The sequence below is a fragment of the Talpa europaea genome (assembly GCF_964194135.1).
Source record: "Talpa europaea genome assembly, chromosome: 8".
NCBI lineage: Eukaryota > Metazoa > Chordata > Mammalia > Eulipotyphla > Talpidae > Talpa > Talpa europaea.
This window is the reverse complement of record NC_140075.1, coordinates 39,297,874-39,321,479: the sequence shown is the minus strand read 5'-3', so window position 1 is coordinate 39,321,479 and position 23,606 is coordinate 39,297,874. Positions and strand designations below refer to the sequence as shown.

The 23,606-nt window shown below is 35.8% G+C and overlaps 1 protein-coding gene across 4 annotated transcripts in view; it reads right to left on the bottom strand.

Annotated features, from left to right (window-relative positions):
• USP8 (ubiquitin specific peptidase 8) overlaps positions 1–22,367 on the bottom strand; it is a gene marked incomplete at both ends in the record, with an annotated part of 40,958 nt that extends 18,591 nt beyond the window's left edge. For 3 of the 4 annotated variants that reach the window (XM_084239522.1, XM_084239523.1, XM_084239524.1), the window contains 6 exons: positions 3,294–3,438; positions 5,279–5,321; positions 11,188–11,350; positions 15,757–15,842; positions 19,374–19,518; positions 22,264–22,367. In XM_084239522.1, coding sequence (XP_084095648.1) covers positions 3,294–3,438; positions 5,279–5,321; positions 11,188–11,350; positions 15,757–15,842; positions 19,374–19,518; positions 22,264–22,367 — 686 coding nt within the window. The remainder of the gene's footprint in view (positions 1–3,293; positions 3,439–5,278; positions 5,322–11,187; positions 11,351–15,756; positions 15,843–19,373; positions 19,519–22,263) is intronic. The other variant, XM_084239525.1, reaches the window with a different exon arrangement.
• Positions 22,368–23,606: the final 1,239 nt, after the last annotated feature.

The following is a 23,606-nucleotide window of genomic DNA, read 5'->3' as shown; positions in this document are numbered from 1 at the left end:
TTCTCCTAAAAAAAATGTAAGCTTCACAAAGAAAAAGATTTGTATCTGTTCAGTGAATTAGCTCCAGCACTTGGAACCATAATAACCTAGGCCACAGTAAATGCTCAGTGGATTCTTGTTGAATGATTGAATAAGTAATACAGATTTGTCCTTCCAGGTGAGGAACTCCATATTATTCCTAGCAAAGCACTTTTATACAGTAGGCATTTCAGTATTGAATTGACGATACTTGCAAGTTGGGCATGACTGGTGAAACTTTTATTCATAAGTAAAACTAAATCATTTAGAATCTTTGGAAGGAAAATTCCTGATGCTATTGATACAATGTTGGTCCTATATATTCCAAGAAGTAAAGAACTAGAAGAAATAGAAGTAAAGAAATAGAAGAACTATAAAAAACTGTCTCATTTAATGAGACATTTAATTTTCATATTAAATATCAAAAAGATGTTTGGTCAATGAAGAATGAGAAAAAACTGAAATATATTCTTAAGGAATATATTTGCCTAAATACTCTCAGGACTATTATTCAGCAGAAACACTGTGGGAAAAAGTAGTATCAACTAGTATTTCCCAAAAGCCATTTTTTCATGTATTCTCTTGATAAGATACTGTAATTCTGTTCTGTTACATCTATTTTAAATATTTACTAGATTATTTAGTTGAAAGTGATCTTAATTTTATTTTTTTATTTTATTTTTTTTTTGGGGGGGGCACCTGGGTGATGAGCAACCCAGGCCTCAGGGACAGAACACAGCATTGATCTGGTTGTTTTTCTTTCTTTTTTAAAGATTTATTTATTTATTTATTTGTTTGTTTATTCATACATACATACATACATACATACATACATACATACAAGCACTGGGCACAGTCAGAAGTGCGGGAGGGTGAGAGAATTCACCAGGGCCAGAGTGGAGAGCAGAACAGGCAGACTGACGAAATACACTGCTGAGGGGAGCAGCGGGCGGCAGGAGAGGTCTGTGCGCCATGTGGGACCCTCCTCCGGTGGCCGGGGAGCAGCCGGGGATCGAACCGGCGCTGCAGAGGCTGTGGGCAGCTTCGCAGCCCAGCGCTCAACCGCTGCGCCACCAGGGGAGGCCCGATCTTAATTTTAATAGGAAATTTTATATTCCTTCTACATAAAAAAAGCAGGATCAAATCTAACAAAGAGGGTAATCCTAAAAATAATTATAATATCAGTAAAATTTGCTAGTCACACTATAGATCACTAGATAGCATTCCGAATAACTGAACTGCAATTACTCACAATACTACAGGTGACTCTCACAAACATAAGTTTGAGTACAAGAAGTCATACATAAAACACTACAGACTGTAGGATTCAATTTATATGAAGAGACAATAGACTGTATGATCCAATTTATACAAAGTACAAAATTAGGAAAAGAAATCTACTCTGGTAGAAGTTGGTGGTTCCCTTGACTGGTGAGGATAAGGGTTATAACTGATGAGGCACATCAGGGGCTTCTTCAAGTGATGGTAATGTTCTGTTTCTTTATCTAGATGCTAATTAACTAGGTATGTTCTGTTCTTTAAAATTCACTGGGCTGAATACTTCGGAATGCTTTTATATCTTTAAAGTACCATATTAAAATTTACAACCAGACCAGGAAAAAATATAGTCGTCAGCTAGCTGTAGATACTGCTGCCTAAAGGAAACTCTGAGACTACTCTCTGGTAAGAGAGGAGATCAGGAAACATTAAGAATTACTTCTACCAGGGCCACCCTGGTGGCGCAAGGGGTTAAGCACCACACTATGAAGCAATCCGCAGCCTCTGCAGCATGAATTCCATCCCCAGCCGGCCAGGGAGCAACCCACATGGCGAAGCATACCTCTCCTGTCTCGCCCACTGCTCCCCTCAGTGTATTTCAGCTGTGTATTTCAGTCAGTCTGCCTGTTCTGTTCCCCACTCTGTCTCTGGTGAATCCTCTCACACCCCTCATCTCTGGCCTGTACCCTGGCTGTGGTATGCATAAATAAATAAATCTTTAAAAAAAAAATTATTTCTACCAAACTGAGACCTTTTTTCATTTTTGTTATTTGGTGACTTCATTTAATTTAGGACTGAAACAGAAATTAAAGCAGAATAATTTTCTCAGCATGCAATTTATTGTTCTTTAATAGTCAGTATACAATCATCTTATGGTTTCATAGTAGTCCAAATCTCATATTTTGGCAAACAGGGAATTTAAAGTCAAGATTACCAGCTTTCTAATAGCAGAGATTAGACTATCCAAAGATTAATTATAATTTGCTTTATCTTTTGAAATCCTTGGAATATATTCACCAATACATACACGATTAGACTAAGAATGCTAATCTTATTTCTATGTTTTCAAAGCATACTCTTCTTCAGGTCAAACATTTACCAAGCATCTGCAATATGCCCCCCAAATCCATGGTAATTTTACTACTTAATTTAAAAAATATATCTTTTTAATGTTAAGTTAGTCCTAAAACATGCCATAAATCTTAAACAACCCAACTCCATCCAGTAAGACCCAGAGAAGGCATATGATTTATATGACATCTGAAATACTGAAAATAACCTAGGATCTGAAATTTTAGCTCTGTGTTTAGCTCTATGGTGTTTTGTAATATCAATATTAGTAACTTTACATTATTTTATAAGCTAAGGTCTTCTTATCAAACAAGAGTAAATAATTTTAGTATATCCTTACTATCACCAGGCACTGTTAAGTGTTTGTATACATATACATTTTCTCATCTAAACTTCTCAAAACTGCTGAGACAATGAAGCTAATAAGAGACAGTTATAACATGAATGTAGTCTAATTTTAGAGACTAGTTCATCACATAAGTTATATTGTTTCTTCTTTAAAAAGTTATTTGTATAATCTTTTACCACAAATAACAGTATGGGGAACTACAAAAACAAAAAATTCAATTAAGTTCATAATTATAGTCAATATGGCTCATGTGTTTCACAAGTTCATAAACAGAAAATTGCAAGAAAAATAAGTTAACACCTTGGGGAGAGAGCACACAAATCAGCTTCATTTCTCTTCTAATAAGACTTCAAAAAAAGAGATAGCAAAAAAATGTCAAACTGGTATGGTCCTTTATACTACCCTTCAGAAAGGATAAGGTGTGCTACCAAAGAGCAAACAATAAAAAGGTCAATCAATAGGAAAAGACTATCAGTCAGTCAATAGGAAAAGACTATCACATTTAGTTTGGGTGCTAAGCAGTGAGATTTACTACTGGTCAGATTTTACCATTTTATCTGAATACATAGTGACTCACCCTGGACTGATGGCTTCTTCAGGAACACTGAGGGAATTTAAAATATGGGAATGCTGATAATCCTGCATTCTTCGAGCATCCATTATAATCAAGGTGATGTTTTTATCCATCATCATTGTGTATAGTTCCTCTGCTGTGATTGCTCCTTGAAATCACAAGACAAGATAAGAGACAAGAAACACCCAGTTCCCTGTGCTATTTTACCACTAAATACAGGACTAACAGCTTTTTCTAGAAGAGTGAAGCATACCTGCTACCCCATCAAACTATTTATTACTTTAACACTAAATATGTGTTTTTGACATTTATAAAGAAACTAGACCAATGTACTATTTATAAAGACTTAAAATATCAAAACTTGTTGAATGATGTTACAACTACATCTGTTATTAGCACTGTGGGGATTTTAAAAGGAAATTAGTAAGTGTGTCTCTTAACAATATTCCCTTACTGTTTTTTTTTTTTTAAATTTAATCTGAAGAAACATTTGTGGTTCAAAAGTTCTTAAAAGGTTCTAAGTTCTTTTTAAAAACCCTATGATAGGGTTTCGTGGAGACTACTTGAAAAACTGATATTTGCAAGTATTTCTAGAATAACAAGTCAAAGGTTTGTTATTTGCATTCCACATTAGGGGTTGGCAAACTGTGACTACCTGTTATTACTGGAACATGGCCACAGTCATTTGTTTATATACCGTCTATGTCTATGACTACTTTCACACTATAACAGCAGAGTTGAATAGCAGATTCAAGTACTATAGTAAATATTTTAAGCATGGGGGGCACTAACTAATATTTAACCAAAGTAAATAATTCTTACACTGCCATTTTCTTTTTTCAGCTTTCACTACCTACCATGAAAGATTAAAAGGCACTGAAAGGGAGCTTAAACATATAAAGAACTGCTTTAATAATGAGCTTGGAGAAGGAAGTAACAGTATCTTCTAAGTTATAAAACCAGCCAAAAACATTCCTACTTCCCTCATCAGAATGATTCTAACAACAAAAAAATAAAACAGTTGAGAACAAACCTCTGAAAATAGTACATCTAAGCAGAATGAACTAAATAGATCCTCTGGATAAAAGCTAATCTTAAAATGAATGGGAAATAGCTACAGGAAGGAAACTTTCTATTTTCCAATTTTTGTGTAGCAATTTATTTTTAAGTGAATATATTTTATTACATATGTATTTTACATCACTGTTCATTTTTGTACAGTGTATGCTTTCTCCTCTCAGGTGTAGTCCCTGTGAAATTCCCACCACCAATTCACCTGTATACAATCACCACAGTCCCTTGTGCTCTTCTCATCCCTGTTTTGACTGTGTAGCAATATTTTAAATAGAGAATTTGTTTTAGTGTAACATACAATTACTATTTAAGTTAAACCTTTTCTGAGAGAAGAAAACAGGCAACTGCCTAAATCTTATATGTGGATTAAAATCTAATATGCAAATTATTGGTTTAGATTAAAGGGGAGTGAAGAGGTCTTTAATTGAGTCTATAACCTAGTCATAAATAACAGTTAATAGTTACCTAAAATTTACTGTATGCTTCATGAATATCAATTCATTCAATCCTCACAATAACTATTATTCCTTCTTTACAGATGGGGAAACTAAGGTAGAAAGGGTAAATAACATGCTCAAGATCACATGGTCATTCAGAGACACTATTCAAACCCAGGCATTCTGACTTCTCAGTGTTCAGGTTCTGAAATACTGCATAAAACTGCATCTTGAAATGAAAACAATGACCTGTACAAACTGGCATTGATGCTTTCCATTGCAAAATACCATAAATATTCACATGATTTATAAATACAGAACACATTTTCAATATCATTGTAGGAAAAATGGTCATGTTTACATACACATTAGGCACAGTGTTAAGAAGCTCAGTGTACAAATTCTAAAGTTTATTCTGATTAAAACAAGACCATGGTTAATAACCTAAAAGAACTCTCCATTTCTGTGGATACTTACCTTTCTCTGTTGTTTCATTTTTTTCATTCTTTTCACCATTAACCTATTTCATGTAAAAAAGACAAAAACAAAAACACAAAAGTTTTCAACCTTAATAGGAACAAAAATACTCAGAGCAACAAAAAATTCAACTTTAATACTTCCTGAAGCTGCAAGCCTGGAAGTGAAGTATACAGAGAAACAATATTTTATAATAACACAAAAGAAGAGCAATACAAATTATCAGGTCATATGGGTGGTACATAACAGTTAAAATAACCAGGAATTTATCAGAACCATGATACTTCCTCAAAATTTCTTTCATTCAGCTAAATATCAAATATATTTACAATTAAAGAATAATGAAATACAGGGGCTTCCCTGGTGGCCCGGTTAAGCACCGCACTATGAAACAATCCGCAGCCTCTGCAGTACGAGTTCGATCCCCAGCTGGCCAGGGAGAAACCCATATGGCGAGGCAGACCTCTCCTATCTTGCCCGCTGCTCCCCTCAGCAGTGTATTTCATTCAGTCTGCCTATTCTGTTCCTGACTCTGTCTCTGGTGAATCCTCTCACCCCCCACATCTCTGACCTGTGCCCCAGTTCTTGTGTACATAAATAAATACATCTTTAAAAAAAAAATAATGAAATACAAACTTTCATTTTCTAAGCAGCACTACATGGGATAATAATAAGGCATTAATTTTAGAAACGACAGTTTTAGCGTAAAGAAAAAATAAAAGGAACATGTGCTCACTAATATGATGCAAAATATAACGCACAGTATCTTTAAAGGCTTCTTGTCAAAACACAAAACTTGAACCTTAATCTAATTAAGCTTTTGGGTTGAATTGCAGCCTTACAGAAACTATGGGAAATAGAAGAATAAGTTAATGACACAAGTAGGAAAAATGAGAAAAATTCAGAATGTCGTTCATTTTACAGAACTGATCCAGTATTAAAAAATCAAATGCATGAATTAAAAATAAGAGCAGGGGACCCAAACAGAAAAATATATTAGAGCCTTAAGAGATATAGCAAGTAAAAGACAATGAGTGAACCTTATTTGGATCCTTATCCAAACAAATCAAATCTGACACAGGTGAGGAAATGTGAATGCAGACTGGGTATTAGATTATATCAGGGAATTACTGTTAATTTTATGAGGCAGGAAAATAACATTGTGGTTACTAAGAAAAATCTACTTTTCTTTGAGACACATACTGAAATATTTAAGACCGTAAAATGATAAAATCTGGAATTTGCTTCGAAATAATACAGCTAAAGAGGAAAGGAACAGATAAGAATATACAACTGTTAGGTGATTCTTAAAATTGAGTAAAAGGTTTAAACTATATTCTCTTTTTTAAGGAAAAAGAGTAAACAGAAGTAAAAGTAAAATAAAGTAGTTTGCCCTGCTGTTGGAAAGGCAACAAAATGAAGATACTGAAACTTTCTTTCCCAAAAATCCTCAACAAAATCTTAGCAAACCAAATTCAACGATACATTAGGAATTATTATTCACCATGATGAAGAGGATTTATTCCGGGAACACAAAGATGGTTCAACATCTGAAAATCAACATATTAACCACACTTATAAAAGGAAAGGCAAAAATCTTATGAACGTATCAATGGATGCTGAGAAAACATTTAATAAGATTCAGCATACACGTATGATGAAAACCCTTGACAAAATGGGACAGATGGAACATACAACAACATAATGAAGGCCATGTATGACAAGCCCACAAATATATCACACTTAATGGTGAAAAATGAAAGTTTTTCCACTAAGATCTGGTACAAGAAAAGGATGTACACTTTCACTACTACTGCTACTTAACACAGTACTGGAAGTTGCAGCTGGAGCAGTTAGGCAAGAAAAGAACATAAAAGGAACCTAAGTTGGGAAAGAAGTACAGCTATCATTATTGTAGATTATAAGATAATATACACAGAGAATCCTAAAGATTTCACTAAAAAATTGAAACAATAAATCAGTTCAACAGAGTGATAGGTTACAAAATCAATACAAAAAATCAGTTGCCTTCTTGTGTACAAACAATGAGTTAGAAGAGGAAGAATCAAGAAAATAATCCCATTTACAGTCAAAAAGAACCAAATACCTAGGAACGATATTAACAAAGGAGATAAAGGACCTCAACAAAGAAAAATATAAGACATCGTTAGAAGAAATAGAAGCTTGGCCTCCCTGGTGGTGCAAAGGGTTAAGCATAGCACTATGAAGCTATGTGCTGCAGCACGAGTTTGATCCCTGGCTGGCCAGGGAGCTGCCCATATGGTGCAGCAGACCTCTCCTGTCTCACCCGCTGCTCCCCTCAGCAGTGTATTTCAATCAGTCTGTCTGTTCTGTTCCCCGCTGTCTCTGATGAATCCTCTCACGCCCACACCTCTGGCCTGTACCCCCATTCTTGAATGCATAAATAAACAAATCTTAAAAAAAAAAAAAAGGAAGAAATAGAAGCTGGCACAAATAAGTTGAAAGATATTCCCTGCTCCTGGATTGGAAGCATTAACATTGTCAAAATGGCCATCTCACCCAAAGCAATACACAGATTCAAAGCAATCCCCTATCAAAGTTACAATGGCATTCTTCAAAGAAATAGAACAAATATTACTGAAATTCATATGGACCCACAAAAGACAATGAATAGCCAACACTCCCAGGCTTCGATCTATACTACAAAGCTATAATAATCAGAATAGCATGGTACCAGAGCAAAGCCGCAGAGACCATTGGAATAGAAATGAGAGCTCAGAAAAGAACCCACACTTACAAGTACAGTTAATCTATAACAAAGGGGCCAAGAATATACACTGGAGCAAGGAAAACCTTTTCAACAAATGGTGTTGGGAAAACTGGACAGCCACATGCAAAAGAATTAAACTAGAACACTACCTCACACTGTACACAAAAAATTAACTCAAAATAGTGCAAAGACTTGAGTGTAACACCTGAAACCATAAAATACATATAAGAAAACATAAACAAGCCACTCCAAGATATAAGCTTCTGAGATATCTTTGTGGCTTGGTCTCTAAGAGCAAGGGAAAGAAAAGAATATAAATAATTAGGACTTCATCAAACTGAAAAGCTTCTATACAATGAAAAATAGACACCCTGTGAATGGCAGAATATATTTGCACACCATAAATACAACAAGGGACTATGATACCAAGTATCTACAAATAATTCACACATCTCAATAAAAAGAAAATAATTCAATCAAAAAGTGAGCAGAGGAGCTAAATAAGACACTTCTTGGGCCTCCCTGGTGGCGCAAGGGATTAAGATGCAACCTATGAAGCTCTCCACAGCCACTGCAGCACAAGTTCAATCCCTAGCCAGGGAGCTACCCACATGGAGCAGCAGACCTCTCCTGACTCGCCCACTGCTCCCCTTAGCAGTATATTTCGGTCAATCTGCCTGTTCTGTTCCCCACTCTGTCTCTAGTGAATGCTCTCACACACACCCCACACCTCTGGTCTGTACCCCAGTTCTTGTATGCATAAATAAATCTTAAAAAAAAAGACACTTCTCCAAAGAAGATATACAGATGTCCAACAGGAACATGGAAAAATGCTCATCACCACTAATCAGGGTAATACATAATAAAACCACAATGAGTAAAACCACCTCACACCTGTAAGAATGACCTACGTCAAAAATACCAAAAACAAGTATTGGTGAAGATGTAGAGAAAAAGGAACACTATTACACTGTTGGCAAGAATGTAGACTGGGGGCCTCCCTGGTGGCGCAGCGGTTGAGCGCTGGGTTGCGAAGCTGCCCGCAGCCTCAGCGGCACCGGTTCGATCCCCGGCTGCTCCCCGGCCACCAGAGGAGGGTCCCACATGGTGCGCAGACCTCTCCTGCCACCCGCTGCTCCCCTCAGCAGTGTACTTCGGTCCTTCTGCCTGCTCTGTTCTCCGCTCTGGCTCTGGTGAATTCTCTCACCCTCCCGTGCTTCTGACTGTACCCAGTGCATGTATAAACAAAACAAACAAACAAATAAATAAATAAATAAACATGCCTCTATAAAAAAAAAATTAAAAAAAAAATATTTAAAAAAAAAAAAAAAAAGAATGTAGACTGGTCCATCCCCTGTAGAAAACAGTATGCAGAGTTCTTAAAAGATTAAAGATAGGTCTTCCATTTGACCCAGCAATCCACTTCTAGATATCAACCAAAGAACACAAAACCACTAGTTCAAAAGGATATATGCAAGCCTATGTTTGCTGTAGCACTGTTTACAAAAGTCAAACTAAGAAAAATACATGTCCAAAGACAAATTAAAGGATCAGGTAGATGTGGTATATACACACAATGGAATACTACTCAGCAGTCAAAAAAGATAAACTTGACACTTGCAACAGCATGAATGGAGCTGGAGGGGATTATGCTTAGCAAAGTAACTTAGAAGAAATTCTAGATGGTGTCATTTATATGTGGAATACAGAGAAATCGAACAAAGGGTTAGATAGAGCCAAACTAATAAACCCTAAAAATCTGACTATAGAATTGAGGCTACCAAAAGGGGATAAGAAGGGGGAAGAAAAGAACAAAATGGGGAGGGAGGACAATGGATTATGATTGTGGACTATGAGTGTTTTGGGGGTAGGTATGGTGTGGTGTGGTAACACCACCTGACAAGGGGGATTCTAGACTTCTAAAACACAATGTTGTAAACCAATGTTACTACCTCAATTCAAAAAAAGGTCCTTTCAATTAGGTCCTTGAATTCTAGGGGAGTTTTTCTGTTGTTCATATTAGTGGTATGAACTACATATGAACATCTCTCTAATGTAGTATAACTTATCTTACAGGAGTTCCTAAAATCCAAACACGAGATTTCGTTACATTTTTACACAATGCCTAGCACAATATCACAAGCAATTCAGTAACTATTCTTAACGAAACAGTAATGACTCACAAACAAATATGAGTTGAAAGCTACAAGGGGCCTCCCCTGGTGGCGCAGGGGTTGAGCGCTGGGCTGCGAAGCTGCCCATAGCCTCTGCAGAGCTGGTTCAATCCCCGGCCACCGGGCGAGGGTCCCACATGGCGAGCAGACCTCTCCTGCCACCAGCTGCTCCCCTCAGCAGTGTACTTTGTCAGTCTGCCTGCTCTGCTCTCCCCTCTGGCTCTGGTGAATTCTCTCACCCTCCCGTGCTTCTGTATAAATAAATAAATAAAAATTTTTTTTAAAAAAAAAAAAAAAAGAAAGCTACAAGATAACTTAAGAAAAATTAAAGCAAAATTTTTTCCATGAATTTCAACAGTAGAGGAAATGACATTTTAGGTATAGTTTTTGAGGAGGTAAAGAACAACATACAAGGTGGGTACAGACTAAGTCATCAACTGGTTTTGATAAATAAATGTAGCTAAAAAGATTACAAGTAGTCACTGAACATTAAAATGGAAAGAGAGAAAGAAAAAGGAAAGAATACCTGGAAAGAGAAAAGACAAAGGAAAGAGAATGAGACCCCAGAAACAGATAAAAAGGTTTGGCAGCAAATACGTAGTAGACCAAATCTCCTTTCAATGCAAATTACATTTATTAGAAAGAAGACGCCTTAAAGATGATCTTTTTAAAGATCTCATTGGGTAAATAAGAAAATTGAGTCCCAAAACAGTTAAGCAAGAATTGACACAGGACCAGGATTGATAGATACTCAATTATAGCACAAATGCTCTTTCCACAACTCTCATCACATTTATACTAACTGCAAAAACTAATATACAGAACATCTTTCTTTAAAAGCCCCAAGAAAAACCTGGAATCAAGTGAAACTAGAATACTCAATTGAATTTCTAATCAAAACATTAAATTTTACTCATGCTGTCCAAAAGAAAGTTGTAGTGATAGCTCAATTCTTCTTGCCTCACACAACAGATTTGAAATACCTTTTGGGTTTTGTCTTTGGAATCCAATACATTTTCCAAAGAACTTTTAGCTGATGTGCCACCTTCTTCTCTTCCTGCTTCTTGTCTTTTCTGTTTCTGCAGTTGTTCTTCCTCCTGTCTGTCCTTTTCTTCAAGTTTTTTTCGAACTTCAGCTTCTTCATATCTAGTCAAAAAAGAAGTCAGCATATGTCTTTGATTGGTAAAATTTGGCAAATAAAGAAATCCAGTTCTCAAAGCTAGTACTGTTTTGGGGGTATATATAGCTGAATACTTTTCTCCCACCAACTGAAATTCAATTAAACCAGTGTTCTGATACAAACCACAACTTGAAAATTTTCTATTTCAAATAAATAAAAAATCTTGAAAAGAAACTCTATGCTTTAAAAGTTGCTTAATGCTTTTTGTTCTTTTCCTCCTGCAAATTCAACCGTTTAATGATTTGAATCTGCTGCAATATCCTTTTCTAAGGATTCACAACCCCAATTCCTTCTGAAAAAAAAAAAAAATCCATATATTACACTTGTGCATTTGTGTTTGACATTTAGAGTAAATTTTATTTTAAAAGATGAACTCAATGTAATTTCCAATTTGTTAGAACTAAAACTGCTATGTTATGTTAGCAGTTATCTAAGGAATATTTTTTTAGTATCCAACATCTATTCCTTAATTAAATTATATGCAATGTTTACCACTACTGCCAGGAAAGGATGTTATTAGGGAACTGCAACTGTATTTAAAGTGTTGCCTGGCAATGCAATAAAATAAAGAGATGAAGGGAGGGAAGGGAGAAGAAAAACTAGAGAGGAAAATTAAAGTCAATTTAATTTACTTTAAAAGTCAATGTTTAATATATAATCAATAATAAAAACATAAACACTTTTCATTTTATTACTCTTTATGTTTTATATATGCTTTTGAATGATTTACACAAAGATAAATTTCTAAACACCTAAAACTACACTATGACTATGGAGATTACACAAAGAATTTGTGCCAGCTTCACATAACAAAAATTTTAAGCCTAATTTAAGAATGATTTCTAGACTCAAATTATTTCCTACCATTGTTATCAGCATTAGCTTAACAGTGACCCAAAATGTACTATCTATCAATAAGATAATTCCAGGGCCTCCCCGGTGGCGCAGCGGTTGAGCGCTGGGTTGCGAAGCTGCCCGCAGCCTCTGCAGCACCGGTTCGATCCCCGGCTGCTCCCTGGCCACCAGAGGAGGGTCCCACATGGCGCGCAGACCTCTTCCTGCCACCCGCTGCTCCCCTCAGCAGTGTACTTCGGTTCTTCTGCCTGCTCTGCTCCCCGCTCTGGCTCTGGTGAATTCTCTCACCCTCCCACGCTTCTGACTGTACCCAGTGCTTGTATAAATAAATAAATAAATAAATAAATAAATCTTTAAAAAAAAAAAAATAAGATAATTCCAATTTGATAAGCATCCACCTTATAAGAAAATAATTTTTAGCTTCTTAAGAAGATTAGCATGTCACACAAAGCTTGGCTACTCCTCAAATGGAAAGAATTTAAGGAAAACAAAGCATTTAATTTCTAAGACTTGAAACATTTCATTTCAAACCTTATGTTTAACAACAACTTCAGAATTATTCATTCCACTGCCTGAAAAGATCGATCACCAAGATATGATTGAAGGAACACGACGTTGTAATTACAAAATATTTTAAAATTCCATTCTTTTTCTTTAAAAAAAGAAAGATGGATATGGCTCTACTTTTGGTAATGGCATAGTAGTTTCTATAGTATTGACTTCCTCAGAAAGGACATACATTTCAGAGAAAGTTAAGACTATGTGAAGGCAGTGAGAGCAAACAAAACCATCCACACCGGATAGTAACTAACAAGTGAAAAAAGTAAGGGTATAAATTAAGTTTCCCCATTATATATGACCTATCATGCAGATGGTGGGAAGCAGACAGAATTCCAATAGAAAGCCTCACTCTTATAGGCTTCAACCAAGAAGAGAGGTAAAGGACAACCACAGCAGCAAGAAATGAGGACAGGAACAATTGTCCCAGAGTCAACAGTTACAAGTTCTGTCCATAAATTTGACCTTATCTCCAGCTGACACTGAACTAAGCAGCTTGAGACAGCCACTAAGGAATCCAGCTGAGGACAAAGAAATAAAAAAATATTTCAGTTACTGCCTCCCACAGATCTATGTCTTTAATCCATTCTGAATTAATTTTTGTCTATTGTTTTATATAAATAGTTTCACTCTTCGTGTGTGGCTGTCCAGTTTTCCCAACACCATTTGTTCAAGAGCTTCTCCTCTCTCCGTTATAAATCACTGGCTCTGCTGCTTTTAGTGAAATGTCTATGTATACGGGAGCTTAATTCTGGGTTCATTATTGTATTCCATTGGTGTGTGTATCTGTGTTAATTCCAGTATCATACTGAGGCTAGAATACTTATCGGGTCACAAAACAGGTGTCAATAAATTCAAGTAGATTGAAATAATATTAAACACCTCTAATGATCAAACTAGAATCAACCATAAAAATAGAGGCGAAACCTCAGATATATGGAGACTAAACAACATTATTACTGAATGTCTACTGGATTAACAAGAAAATCAAAGGAGAAATGAAACAGCACCTGAAGATGAACAAAAACAGAGGTGCAATGCACCCGACTCTACACAATGCAGCAAAAGCAGTACTAAGAGGGAAGTTTATAGCAATACCCGCCCATATAGAGAAAAAAGAAAGATCTCAATTTAATAATCAGACCTTATTACCATAAGGAAATAGGAAAGTAGAACCCAAAAGCCAGCAGCAGAAAAAACACAGCAGAAATAAAATAAAAAGACAATTCAAAAAGTCAAGGAAAAGAAAAGCTGACTCCTTTATTTTGGAAAGATAAACAAAATAGACAAACATAGTTAGATTCATTAAAAAAGAGAGAGAGAAAAAAACTCTAATAACAAGAATCCTAAGTGAGAGAAATTACAACAGTTGTCAGAGAAATACAGTGGATGTAAGAGACTACAATAAATATCTTTATGGAAACAAATTGGAAAAGCTAGAAGAAATGGACAAATTCTTAGAATCATACAACCTCTCAACCTGAGTCAGGATGAAAAAGGAAATGTGAACAGACCAATCACAAGCAAGGAAATTGAAGCAGTAATCAAGGAAATACTCATGTGCCTCTTCTCAAATTCTCCCCCAAAAATCAGTGAGAACACTTAAAAAATATACCATTTGAAGCCAACATTACCCTGTTTCTAAAAGCAGAAAAGGATATCACAAAAAAGAAAACTACAGACCAATAAACCATGAACAGGTACAAAAATTCTCAACAAAATCTTAGCAAAACAAATTTTTAAAATTTTAAAAGGGTCATACACTATGACCAAGTGGGGTTTATTCCAAGGATGCAAGAATGGTTCAACATATAAAATCAATGTAATTCATTTCAACAAAAGGATAAAAAATCATGTAATATGAATAAATGCAGAAAAAGCATTGGACAAGATTCGATATCCAGTTATAATAAAAAAAATCTCAAAAATATGGATATAGAAGGAACATACATCAATATTATAAAGGCCTCATAGGACAAACTCACAACCAACATTTTATCAGTGGTTAAAAACTGAAAGCTTTCCTGTAAAATGAGGCACAAGACCAGGATACTTGCTCTACTGTCCTAAGGAGGGTACAGTATGAGAATATACATTTGCAGAGGGGTGAACTTACATTCCTGTAACACACAGAGTTAAAATTTCATTTACTTACAAAGTGGTTCAGAATATAAATATGTACAGGTAACAAGCAAGTGAGAGAAAAGTTCTAAGAAGGTTCAAAAGGTAGGGCCTCCCTGGTGGCGCAAGGTAGTTAAGCGCAACTTATGAAGCTATCCCCAGCCAGGGAGGTGCCCACATGGTGCAGCAGAGCGCAGCAGACCTCTCCTATCTCGGCCACTGCTCCCCTCAGCAGTGTATTTCAGTCATTCTGCCTGTTCAGTTCCCCGCTCTGTCTCTGGTGAATCCTCTCACCCTCCCACACATCTGGCCTGTACCCTGGTTCGTGTATAATATTAAAAAAAAAAAAAGACTAATAATTAAAAATTGACACACACTGCCTTTATTTTATAAGCCTGATAAGCCTATCATGACAAATACTAGAATTAAATTAGAATTAACTTCTGCAACTGGTGAGGTCAAAATTAACAGTAAATACTTCATTTCCATAAGACCATGTCCAAGTAGCCCAGAACAACATGGGGCATTAAGAGGAATTAAATTTTTCTGAAGAGTACTGTCAAAAACTTAGAAATATTGGACCTCAGCTCTAATTTGATATACCAAAGTCTACTTTAACAGTCAATCATTCTGAACATTTTCTAAATTTCAAGAGAATATTAATAGTACATGGACATAAGATAGGTGGTAAGGGAAAGATTTAAATTTTTGTTTCTCCATTAGCACAAGACTTATTTTGGGGGATTTGTATGCTGAGTCAGAAATAAATGAACAAATTCTAAATATTTTTATCTTGTACATTTATATTCTTTTAAAGACTTTATAATAATGTTTGTACCTGAGTTTAAGGCTTTCAGAGAGTCTTTCAGCTTCTTCAATAGCTTTTTTGATGTTTGATGGGCCAAGCATAGAATGAACATAGTCCTGGAATTACAGGAAAGGTATCCCATAAATGTTAGTACCAGTGACTGCATACAGCACTAATGCTAAATACATTAAATTCATGGTGGTATGTAGGGCCTCCCCAGTGGCGCAGCGGTTGAACACTGGGTTGCGAAGCTGCCCGTGGCCTCTGCGGCGCCAGTTCGATCCCTGGCTGCTCCCCAGCCACTGGAGGAGGGTCCCACATGGCGCGCAGACCTCTCCTGCCGCCCGCTGCTCCCCTCAGCAGTGTACTTCGGTCCTTCTGCCTGCTCTGCTCCCCGCTCTGGCTCTGGTGAATTCTCTCACCCTCCCGCACTTCTGAGTGTACCCAGTGCATGTATAAACAAAACAAACAAACAAATAAATAAATAATACATGCCTCTTAAAAAAAAAAAAACATGGTGGTATGTAAAGTTGAAAGGTAAACAGTATTATGATTTAATGAAGTATTTTTTTAAACTTTAACATTAAAAAAAACTCAGTAGGTAATAAATTTTACTTATTTGTAAGGCACCTGTAAAAAATGTAAATACTACTATTTTTGTTTATGAATAAATGTCAAAAACTAAAGACTTTAAGAGCAACATGCTATCATAAATAAGTTACCTTGTTTTTGTCTATAGTCTCAGAACGATAGGGAAATTGTGTACAGATCTACAGCACAGGATTTATTCTGGTTTACTTGTTTTAAACTCAGATGTTTCTGCTTCCAGCTATTTTTTACAGTAGCTACTCATTCCCCAAATGCAGTCAACCACTTATGACACAGAAAACAATTTTTACACTTGAGGAAACCTCAAATAGCTAAAAATAAAACAACAGAAAATAAAACAAGTAAACACTAGTAATAAGCACAACAAAGTGTTTAAGTGACTTAAGAGATCACTTATTAGATATTGCAATAAGAGAGATTTTCAAATCAAGGTTGGTTCAAAAGACAACAGTATAATAAGTCTGTTAAATGCTTACTGGTAGTCTACTAGTACAATTAATCAGATGAATTAGAAATGAAAATTTAGAGAAAGACTAAAAGGATAGATATACCCATGTTTAGCTCTTCGAAAGGTAGTCAAAAGAGCTGGTGGTACAAATCTATTGCTAACAGTTAGCATGTATCTATAAAGTAGATCACATTTTGGTTCAATTTATTCTTTCATTTACTTAAGATTTCTTTTATTTATGCATATAAGCTGGGGTCTAGGTCAGAGGTGCGGGGGGTGGGGGGGGGCGGCAGTGACTGGATTCACCAGAGACAGAGTGGGGAGCAGAGCAGGAGGACTGACTGAAATTCACTGCTGAGGCAAGCAGTGGGGTGAGACAGGAGAGGTCTGCTGTGCCATGTGAATCAGTTCCCTGGCCAGGGATCAAACTATGCCGCAATGGCTATCGATAACTTGTAAGTGTTGAGACTTTAACCCCTAAGCCACCAGAGAGGCCCCGAGTTTATTTTTTAAGTAAAAGAATAATTAAGTAAAAAGGGTCCTTCACTATGTAATTTCTTTAAAACAGTTTGCTTAAGGAAGCTCCCTGGTGGCACAAGGGGTTAAGACACAATCTATGAAGCTGTCCGCAGCCACTGCAGCACGAGTTCAATTTCCAGCCAGCCAAGAGAGCAACCCACATGGCACGGCAGACCTCTCCTGACTCGCCCACTGCTCCCCTCAGCACTGTATTTCAGTGGATCTGCCTGTTCTGCTCCCCACTCTCTCTCTGGTGAATCCTCACTCTCCACATCTCTGGCCTGTACCCCTTGTATGCATAAATAAATACATCTTCAAAAAAAAAAAAAAAACAAAACAAAAACAGTTTGCTCAATGTTGTGTTAGCTGAAAATTACAACATAAACTAATTATTCCTGTTGTCATAATGTATGACTAGTGATACAATATTTTAATAGAAAACAAGATTTAATCATTGCTGAGATTTCTATGATAAAAACATGCAAAGTAAAAATGAAAAATACTGACTTCTATTATTTATTTTTTTACATGAACTCATTAAAAAGCCAGTCTATAAAACCAGTTCAACCCTATTTAAATACTGGAAGCTTTTCTGTATGTGGGCATGTCTGCTACAAACTCCCAGGAATATTTCCCTCATATTTATTAGTGATATTTCTTAGGAATCTCACTCTGTGCTCTTAAAGAAACATAGTATGAATATTTTCAAATTTTCAATACTATCTGCAATACTGCAGAACGTAAAAAAAAAGTCATTTAATTTTTACAGAACTAAAAATGTCTGCTTCTCAGGTTTACCAAGTAGATCTTTTACCTACTCACAAACTTGCAAAATCAAACAACTCTCATGACTTCTCAAACATGTTTACCAATGAATATTTAGGATTATCAAGAATACCATAGAGAATTAAAAATATAATTCAAATTTTATCTAGACTTTGCTATACTAACATTTTCAATATATTTTCCCTCCTTTTTCTAATAGCCATGAAATAAATGTTGATATACTGATGTTTTCCTAAGTGAGCAATAAATTTGTTAAATTAACAAATTTTATTTAAATTTCAAATGTAGGGGACCTCCCTGAGGCGCAAGGGGTTAAGTCTCCGCACTGTCAAGCTATCCCCACCAGGGAGCTAACCCATATGGTAAGGTAGACCTCTCCTGTCTCACCAACTGCTCCCCTTAGCAGCGTATTTCAGTCAATCCACCTGTTCTGCTCCCCACTCTCTCTCTGGTGAATCCTCTCATACACCCCAGCTCTGTCCTACACTGTGGCTCTTGTAATCATAAATCCATAAAATAAATTAAAAAAAATAAATCAGATGAGGTACCCTGGATAAAGCAAATGAAAATAGTCCTTTCACTCAAAACCAGGAACTGAACAAATGTGAGTAAATGGTAAGAGCACGGGTTACCTCAGACTTTTGCAGGGAGTTTCCTAATCTGAACTTCTCATGCACTATCAACTAGACACTCCCTTTGGAAATACAATTCTCTCGAAAATGGAAAAAATCTCGATTAAAATTTATCCCAAGATGCTCAAGTTATAGAAAGACAGCTATGAAAGTATTTAGAATCTTGTCAAAGAAAAAAAAAAACAACTATTTGGAATGCCCAAAGGATTAAAAGCAAAAAGAAATATGGAAGTGGTCAGTATTAATTTTGCAAGCTGAAACCTTTAATACGACTACAATGTCAAATAGAAAATGTTACCAGTAAAAAAGTAACAAAAACTGATAATGAAAGTAAAATTAGTCATATATAAATTTTTTAATGCATGAGAAAGAAATCCATTCCTTGTCCTAGCAATAATATAACGAGTATGCATTTTGCTATAAATTTATACTCATTCTAGGCAAATTAAGTATTTGCATACTTAATGTACAAACATACACAAGTATCAAGAAATATGAAACTAAATCTTGAGCTGCTCTTCTAGCTGCATAAGAGTTTGAACCTAATGTTGCATAATGTGATCTAAGTTTCAGTAATAGCTAAAACTTTGAGAATCAATAGCTCCACTGTGTGTAAATAAATCAGGAAATAAAAATGCAGATATAAAAGGTACCTGTTGTTGCTTGAAGTCAGACCTATTTTTGATAAGATTATAAACAGTCACATATTTCATGTATAAAACATAGGCCTTTTCTTCATCACGATCTAATCTGCTTTCTTCGGCTGTCTTGAAGATCTTCAGAGCACTCTGTACATAACTTAAAATCAGAGGAAAAAGTAATCAAAATACCAAAAAAAAATCTGGGAAATTCATGTGTAAAGTCCACAATTTAGGTTGCACTAACTTCACAATTTAGGTTGCACTCATTTGTAGATACAAAGATAGACATAAGTTTGGACACCACTGAAAATTTCCCTTATGCTACAAGATTCGATTTTGTTATAGTTGTTCCTATGTCAAAAAAACTGCTCAAAATGCATTCTGAATCTAAAATATAAAAATATTTGCTGTAAAAAACTTGAGAAAGTGGTCCCTAGGCATCCATTTAACAGTTTTCTATCATTAATGAACATAAATGCATACCATTTTTACTGAAGGAATAGAGCAAAAATCTTTATCACTTTAATGCTAAAACAAATACTTGTTCGTGCTCCTCACTCCTCTCTAACTATGATGTAAATTCCTCCCCAACTAAAAACCCACGAAACTAGGGACAGGTAAAGGGACATGGGTTCAATCTTTTTATTTGGTAAAAGTTTTCTACAAATGATTAAACTGCAGTCTGATTCACTAATGCACAAAGAAAGAGACTTAAAAAAAACACATCCAAAAATTTCATTTCAGTAATTTGGGGATTCTGTGGTGTTCATTATAAGGACATTTTCCTGGTTTACAGTCTTTAAATAGGCATTTCTGCAAAAGGATTCACACACATAGGACAAAAGTTTTGGCAACCAAGTTATAATACCCTTACTTATATACAATGTATTTAATTATTTCTACGAAACAATATATTTTTTCTATACTTCCTTAATTGGGCACAAACATTTAGATATCAATTAATTATGGAGTTGGTCAAGCCAAGAAACTAAATACCATACAAAAGAACAAAGGCTAAGTGTCACTGAGGACCAAAGATGGTCTTGTGCAAGGACCATTTCCAGTCAGTATGTACGCCCTACCTAGAATGGCACCACAGTGACTAGATAAAAGAAAACTAAACCAATCTAATATAGGGATTCTCAACAAGAGGTCCGAAGTTGGTGCAACAGTTCGTAGGTTTTCTTCAAATTTCTTTCACTGATATCTATACATCTTACAGGCCTATATGTAACAGATCAAGCTGATTACAGTGCCACTGTGAGACCAATACAGAAGTCAAACATCATAAAAGGAGTCCAGCAGTCTTTAAGAGTGCCATGACATAATAAGAAAGAACTTATGTTCATGGTAGTATATTCAGGAAGTTCTTCTGACACATCATTCCTGTGAGATCAGGGTAGATGTAGAATTAAACCAGAGGTTGCTAGAAAAGATTGAGCTCTCTTAAATTTAGCTGAAGCTCTTCAAGGTGGCTTTATCTTTCCCAGTGTTTCTCCCATTTGAAAATCACTCAATACAAATTTAATAGAGCTGCTTTTTCTGTCACTGCATCAATAATACTTAGCTGAAGAAGTAGGCCAATCCTTCTGTTATTCTTGCTGGCCCCCAAAGGGAAAAAAAAGCCTATTTTGTCCTTAGTAATATTTAGGAATATTAGTTCTCTCTGAGATTTTCTTTCCTGATCTACTTTAGAGTTACTGTTACTTTCCTGTCTTCATTTTCGATGTTTTATTTTCAAAACTCTTTTATTTCCAACTCAATAATATGTGATTACTTATTAAACTCAAAGTCTTCTCCTTTGTTAGTCAAAATAAATTCTGAGGAAGAGTGCCCCTTGTATTTCCTCACTCTTAACAAAGATAAAGGTATCTGCGAGTTAAGAATTTTAGTGATGCCAAATATTTTTAGCAAAATAACTTCCAGTAAGTAGCAAAATGGCTGAACCTCTCCTTCCCTGTCACATTTTATTTCAAGAAAGAGCTTAATGTTATCAGGAAGGTATCCTATATAGCCTCTAACTCCACATGTATAGAGTATACACCCTAAAAAATAAAAATATATAAATCATTAGGTTAAAAATTCATGCCAAATTAGCAAATTAATTGCTGAATACTGGACAAAAAAATATTTGTCTTTCAATCAAAGAAAGATCATGCTAGAATTATAACTTATATGTAAAATACACAAAGATAAAAATAATCTTTAATTAAGCATATTTATGAAAACATGTTAACTGTGGCTGAATGATCTTGTATTTATTTTTGCATAGAACTGGGGCACAAGCCAGAGTGCAGGGTAGAAGTGAGAACATTCACCAGAGACAGAGTAGGGAGCAATGAGCAAGACAAAAGAAGTCTCCTGCACCATGTGGGTTAGTTCTCTGGCCAAGGATGGAACTCAGGCTGTTGTGGTGAGCCTTTGTGGTGGTAGTGCTGAGACTTATCCCCTAGGCCACCCAGGAGGCCCTCTTGCAGTCTTCACCTCTGCAACTTATGTCCTGTGTCGCCCACTGCTCCCTTCAGCAGTGTATTTAAGCACATACATCCACCTGTTCTGTTCCCCATTCTGTCTCTGATGAGTCCTCTCACCCCCGCACCCCGCCCACACCTCTGGCCTATACCCAGTTCTTGTATGCATAAATAAAAATAATTAAAAAAAAAAAAAAAACACAACTTATGATCTGGTATTCTGTCCAGACACTAGATAATATGCATATTAGCAGAATTTATATGTATTCTGCCAAAATGGAAAATTAACAACTTCTCTAATAAGGTTACTTTAGTGTTATAATGATGCCATTTTTGAAATAAAACTTTAAATGAACTACTCATCTACCTCACCTAATACGGAAATGACCTTAAAACTACTATACGACTCAAATTAGGTAAGTGACACCTACTTCTTAGTGCTTATTTTCTCTGGTTTAACTTCTGTCTTCTTATTGAGGTCTTTTAGTGAAGAACTGAGGTAGAGTTCTTTAGGAACTGAAGCCACGGCAGGCATGATGAATAAGCTTTATTTTTCCAATTTTACAATGGATGATGTATTTCATTAAAAGCAGTTCTTTTCTGAAACACAATGAACACAAATTACTAGCTTTCCTCACAAACAATAAAACAGGTTTGACAGTTTAAAAAAAAAATGAAACTCCTCAACTGAATACTTTGCTAAGAGTTAATTTTAAATTAATAGCTTGCATATCTGTTTGAGAGTTCAGGATAAACAAGGTATATCAACAGACATTTTCTTTTTCTAAATTTTCATTAATTGTTGAATTACTGTTTGTGTCATTTTGCCTTAAGTAGTAATGATCTTTCCTGTCAATGGAACAGAATAGGAACTTTTATATTTCTTCTATACATCTGCACTAATAACATCACAATAGAAGGAAATTTCATTTAAAAATATTTCTTTCCCATTGATGACATCAGTTTATATAAGTAAAAAAGTGGGAGGGGTTAAGAAGATCGCTTTACACAGAGCAGGGTACATATGAACATGTTTCTGCAGAATACACCCAAGTACGTTAGCTTACTCTGAAAAGCTCTTTAAAGTTTTACAACATTCTGTTTCCTCATATGCTCCAATAAATTCTGATTAGGAAGATGAACGAGCAAGTAAATAAAATGAAGAGGAAGAAAGGCTAAGTAAATACATACGTACCTATCAAGGTGTGTGGGGGGTGTGTGTGTGTGTACATATGCAGGGATGCATGTATATGCAGATCAGGGGAATACAACAAATGGGAAGTTTTGGCAAGATCGTAAGTGTCACTAAATGAAACTTCAGGAAGTCAATTAAATTTTTACAAGGTCTTCAGCTGTGAAGAACTAATTACAATTTGAATAAAAAGCTGCACTAATATATTTATGAGATTACAACTTTTTAAAAATCACTCCTTTCCACAATCTTAATGTTCTTAATTATCAGTTCACTAATTTTAGAAGAACAGACATAAAAATTTATGTAATCCTAAAAAGTTAAATGAGGTATAACTTTGGTGGGGATGTGTTTTTGTTCTTCTAGGTGAAACTCTAAAAGCATTCCAGGGCCTACCTGGTGGCACAGGCAGTTGAGCACTGCACTGTGAAGCTGTCTGCAGCGCGGGTTTGATCCTGTCCTGCCAGGGAGAAACCCACATGGCGCAGCAGACCTCTCCTGTCTCACCCGCTGCTCCCCTCAGCAATGTATTTCGTCAGTCTGCCTGTTCTGTTCCCTGCTCTGTCTCTGGTGAATCTTCTC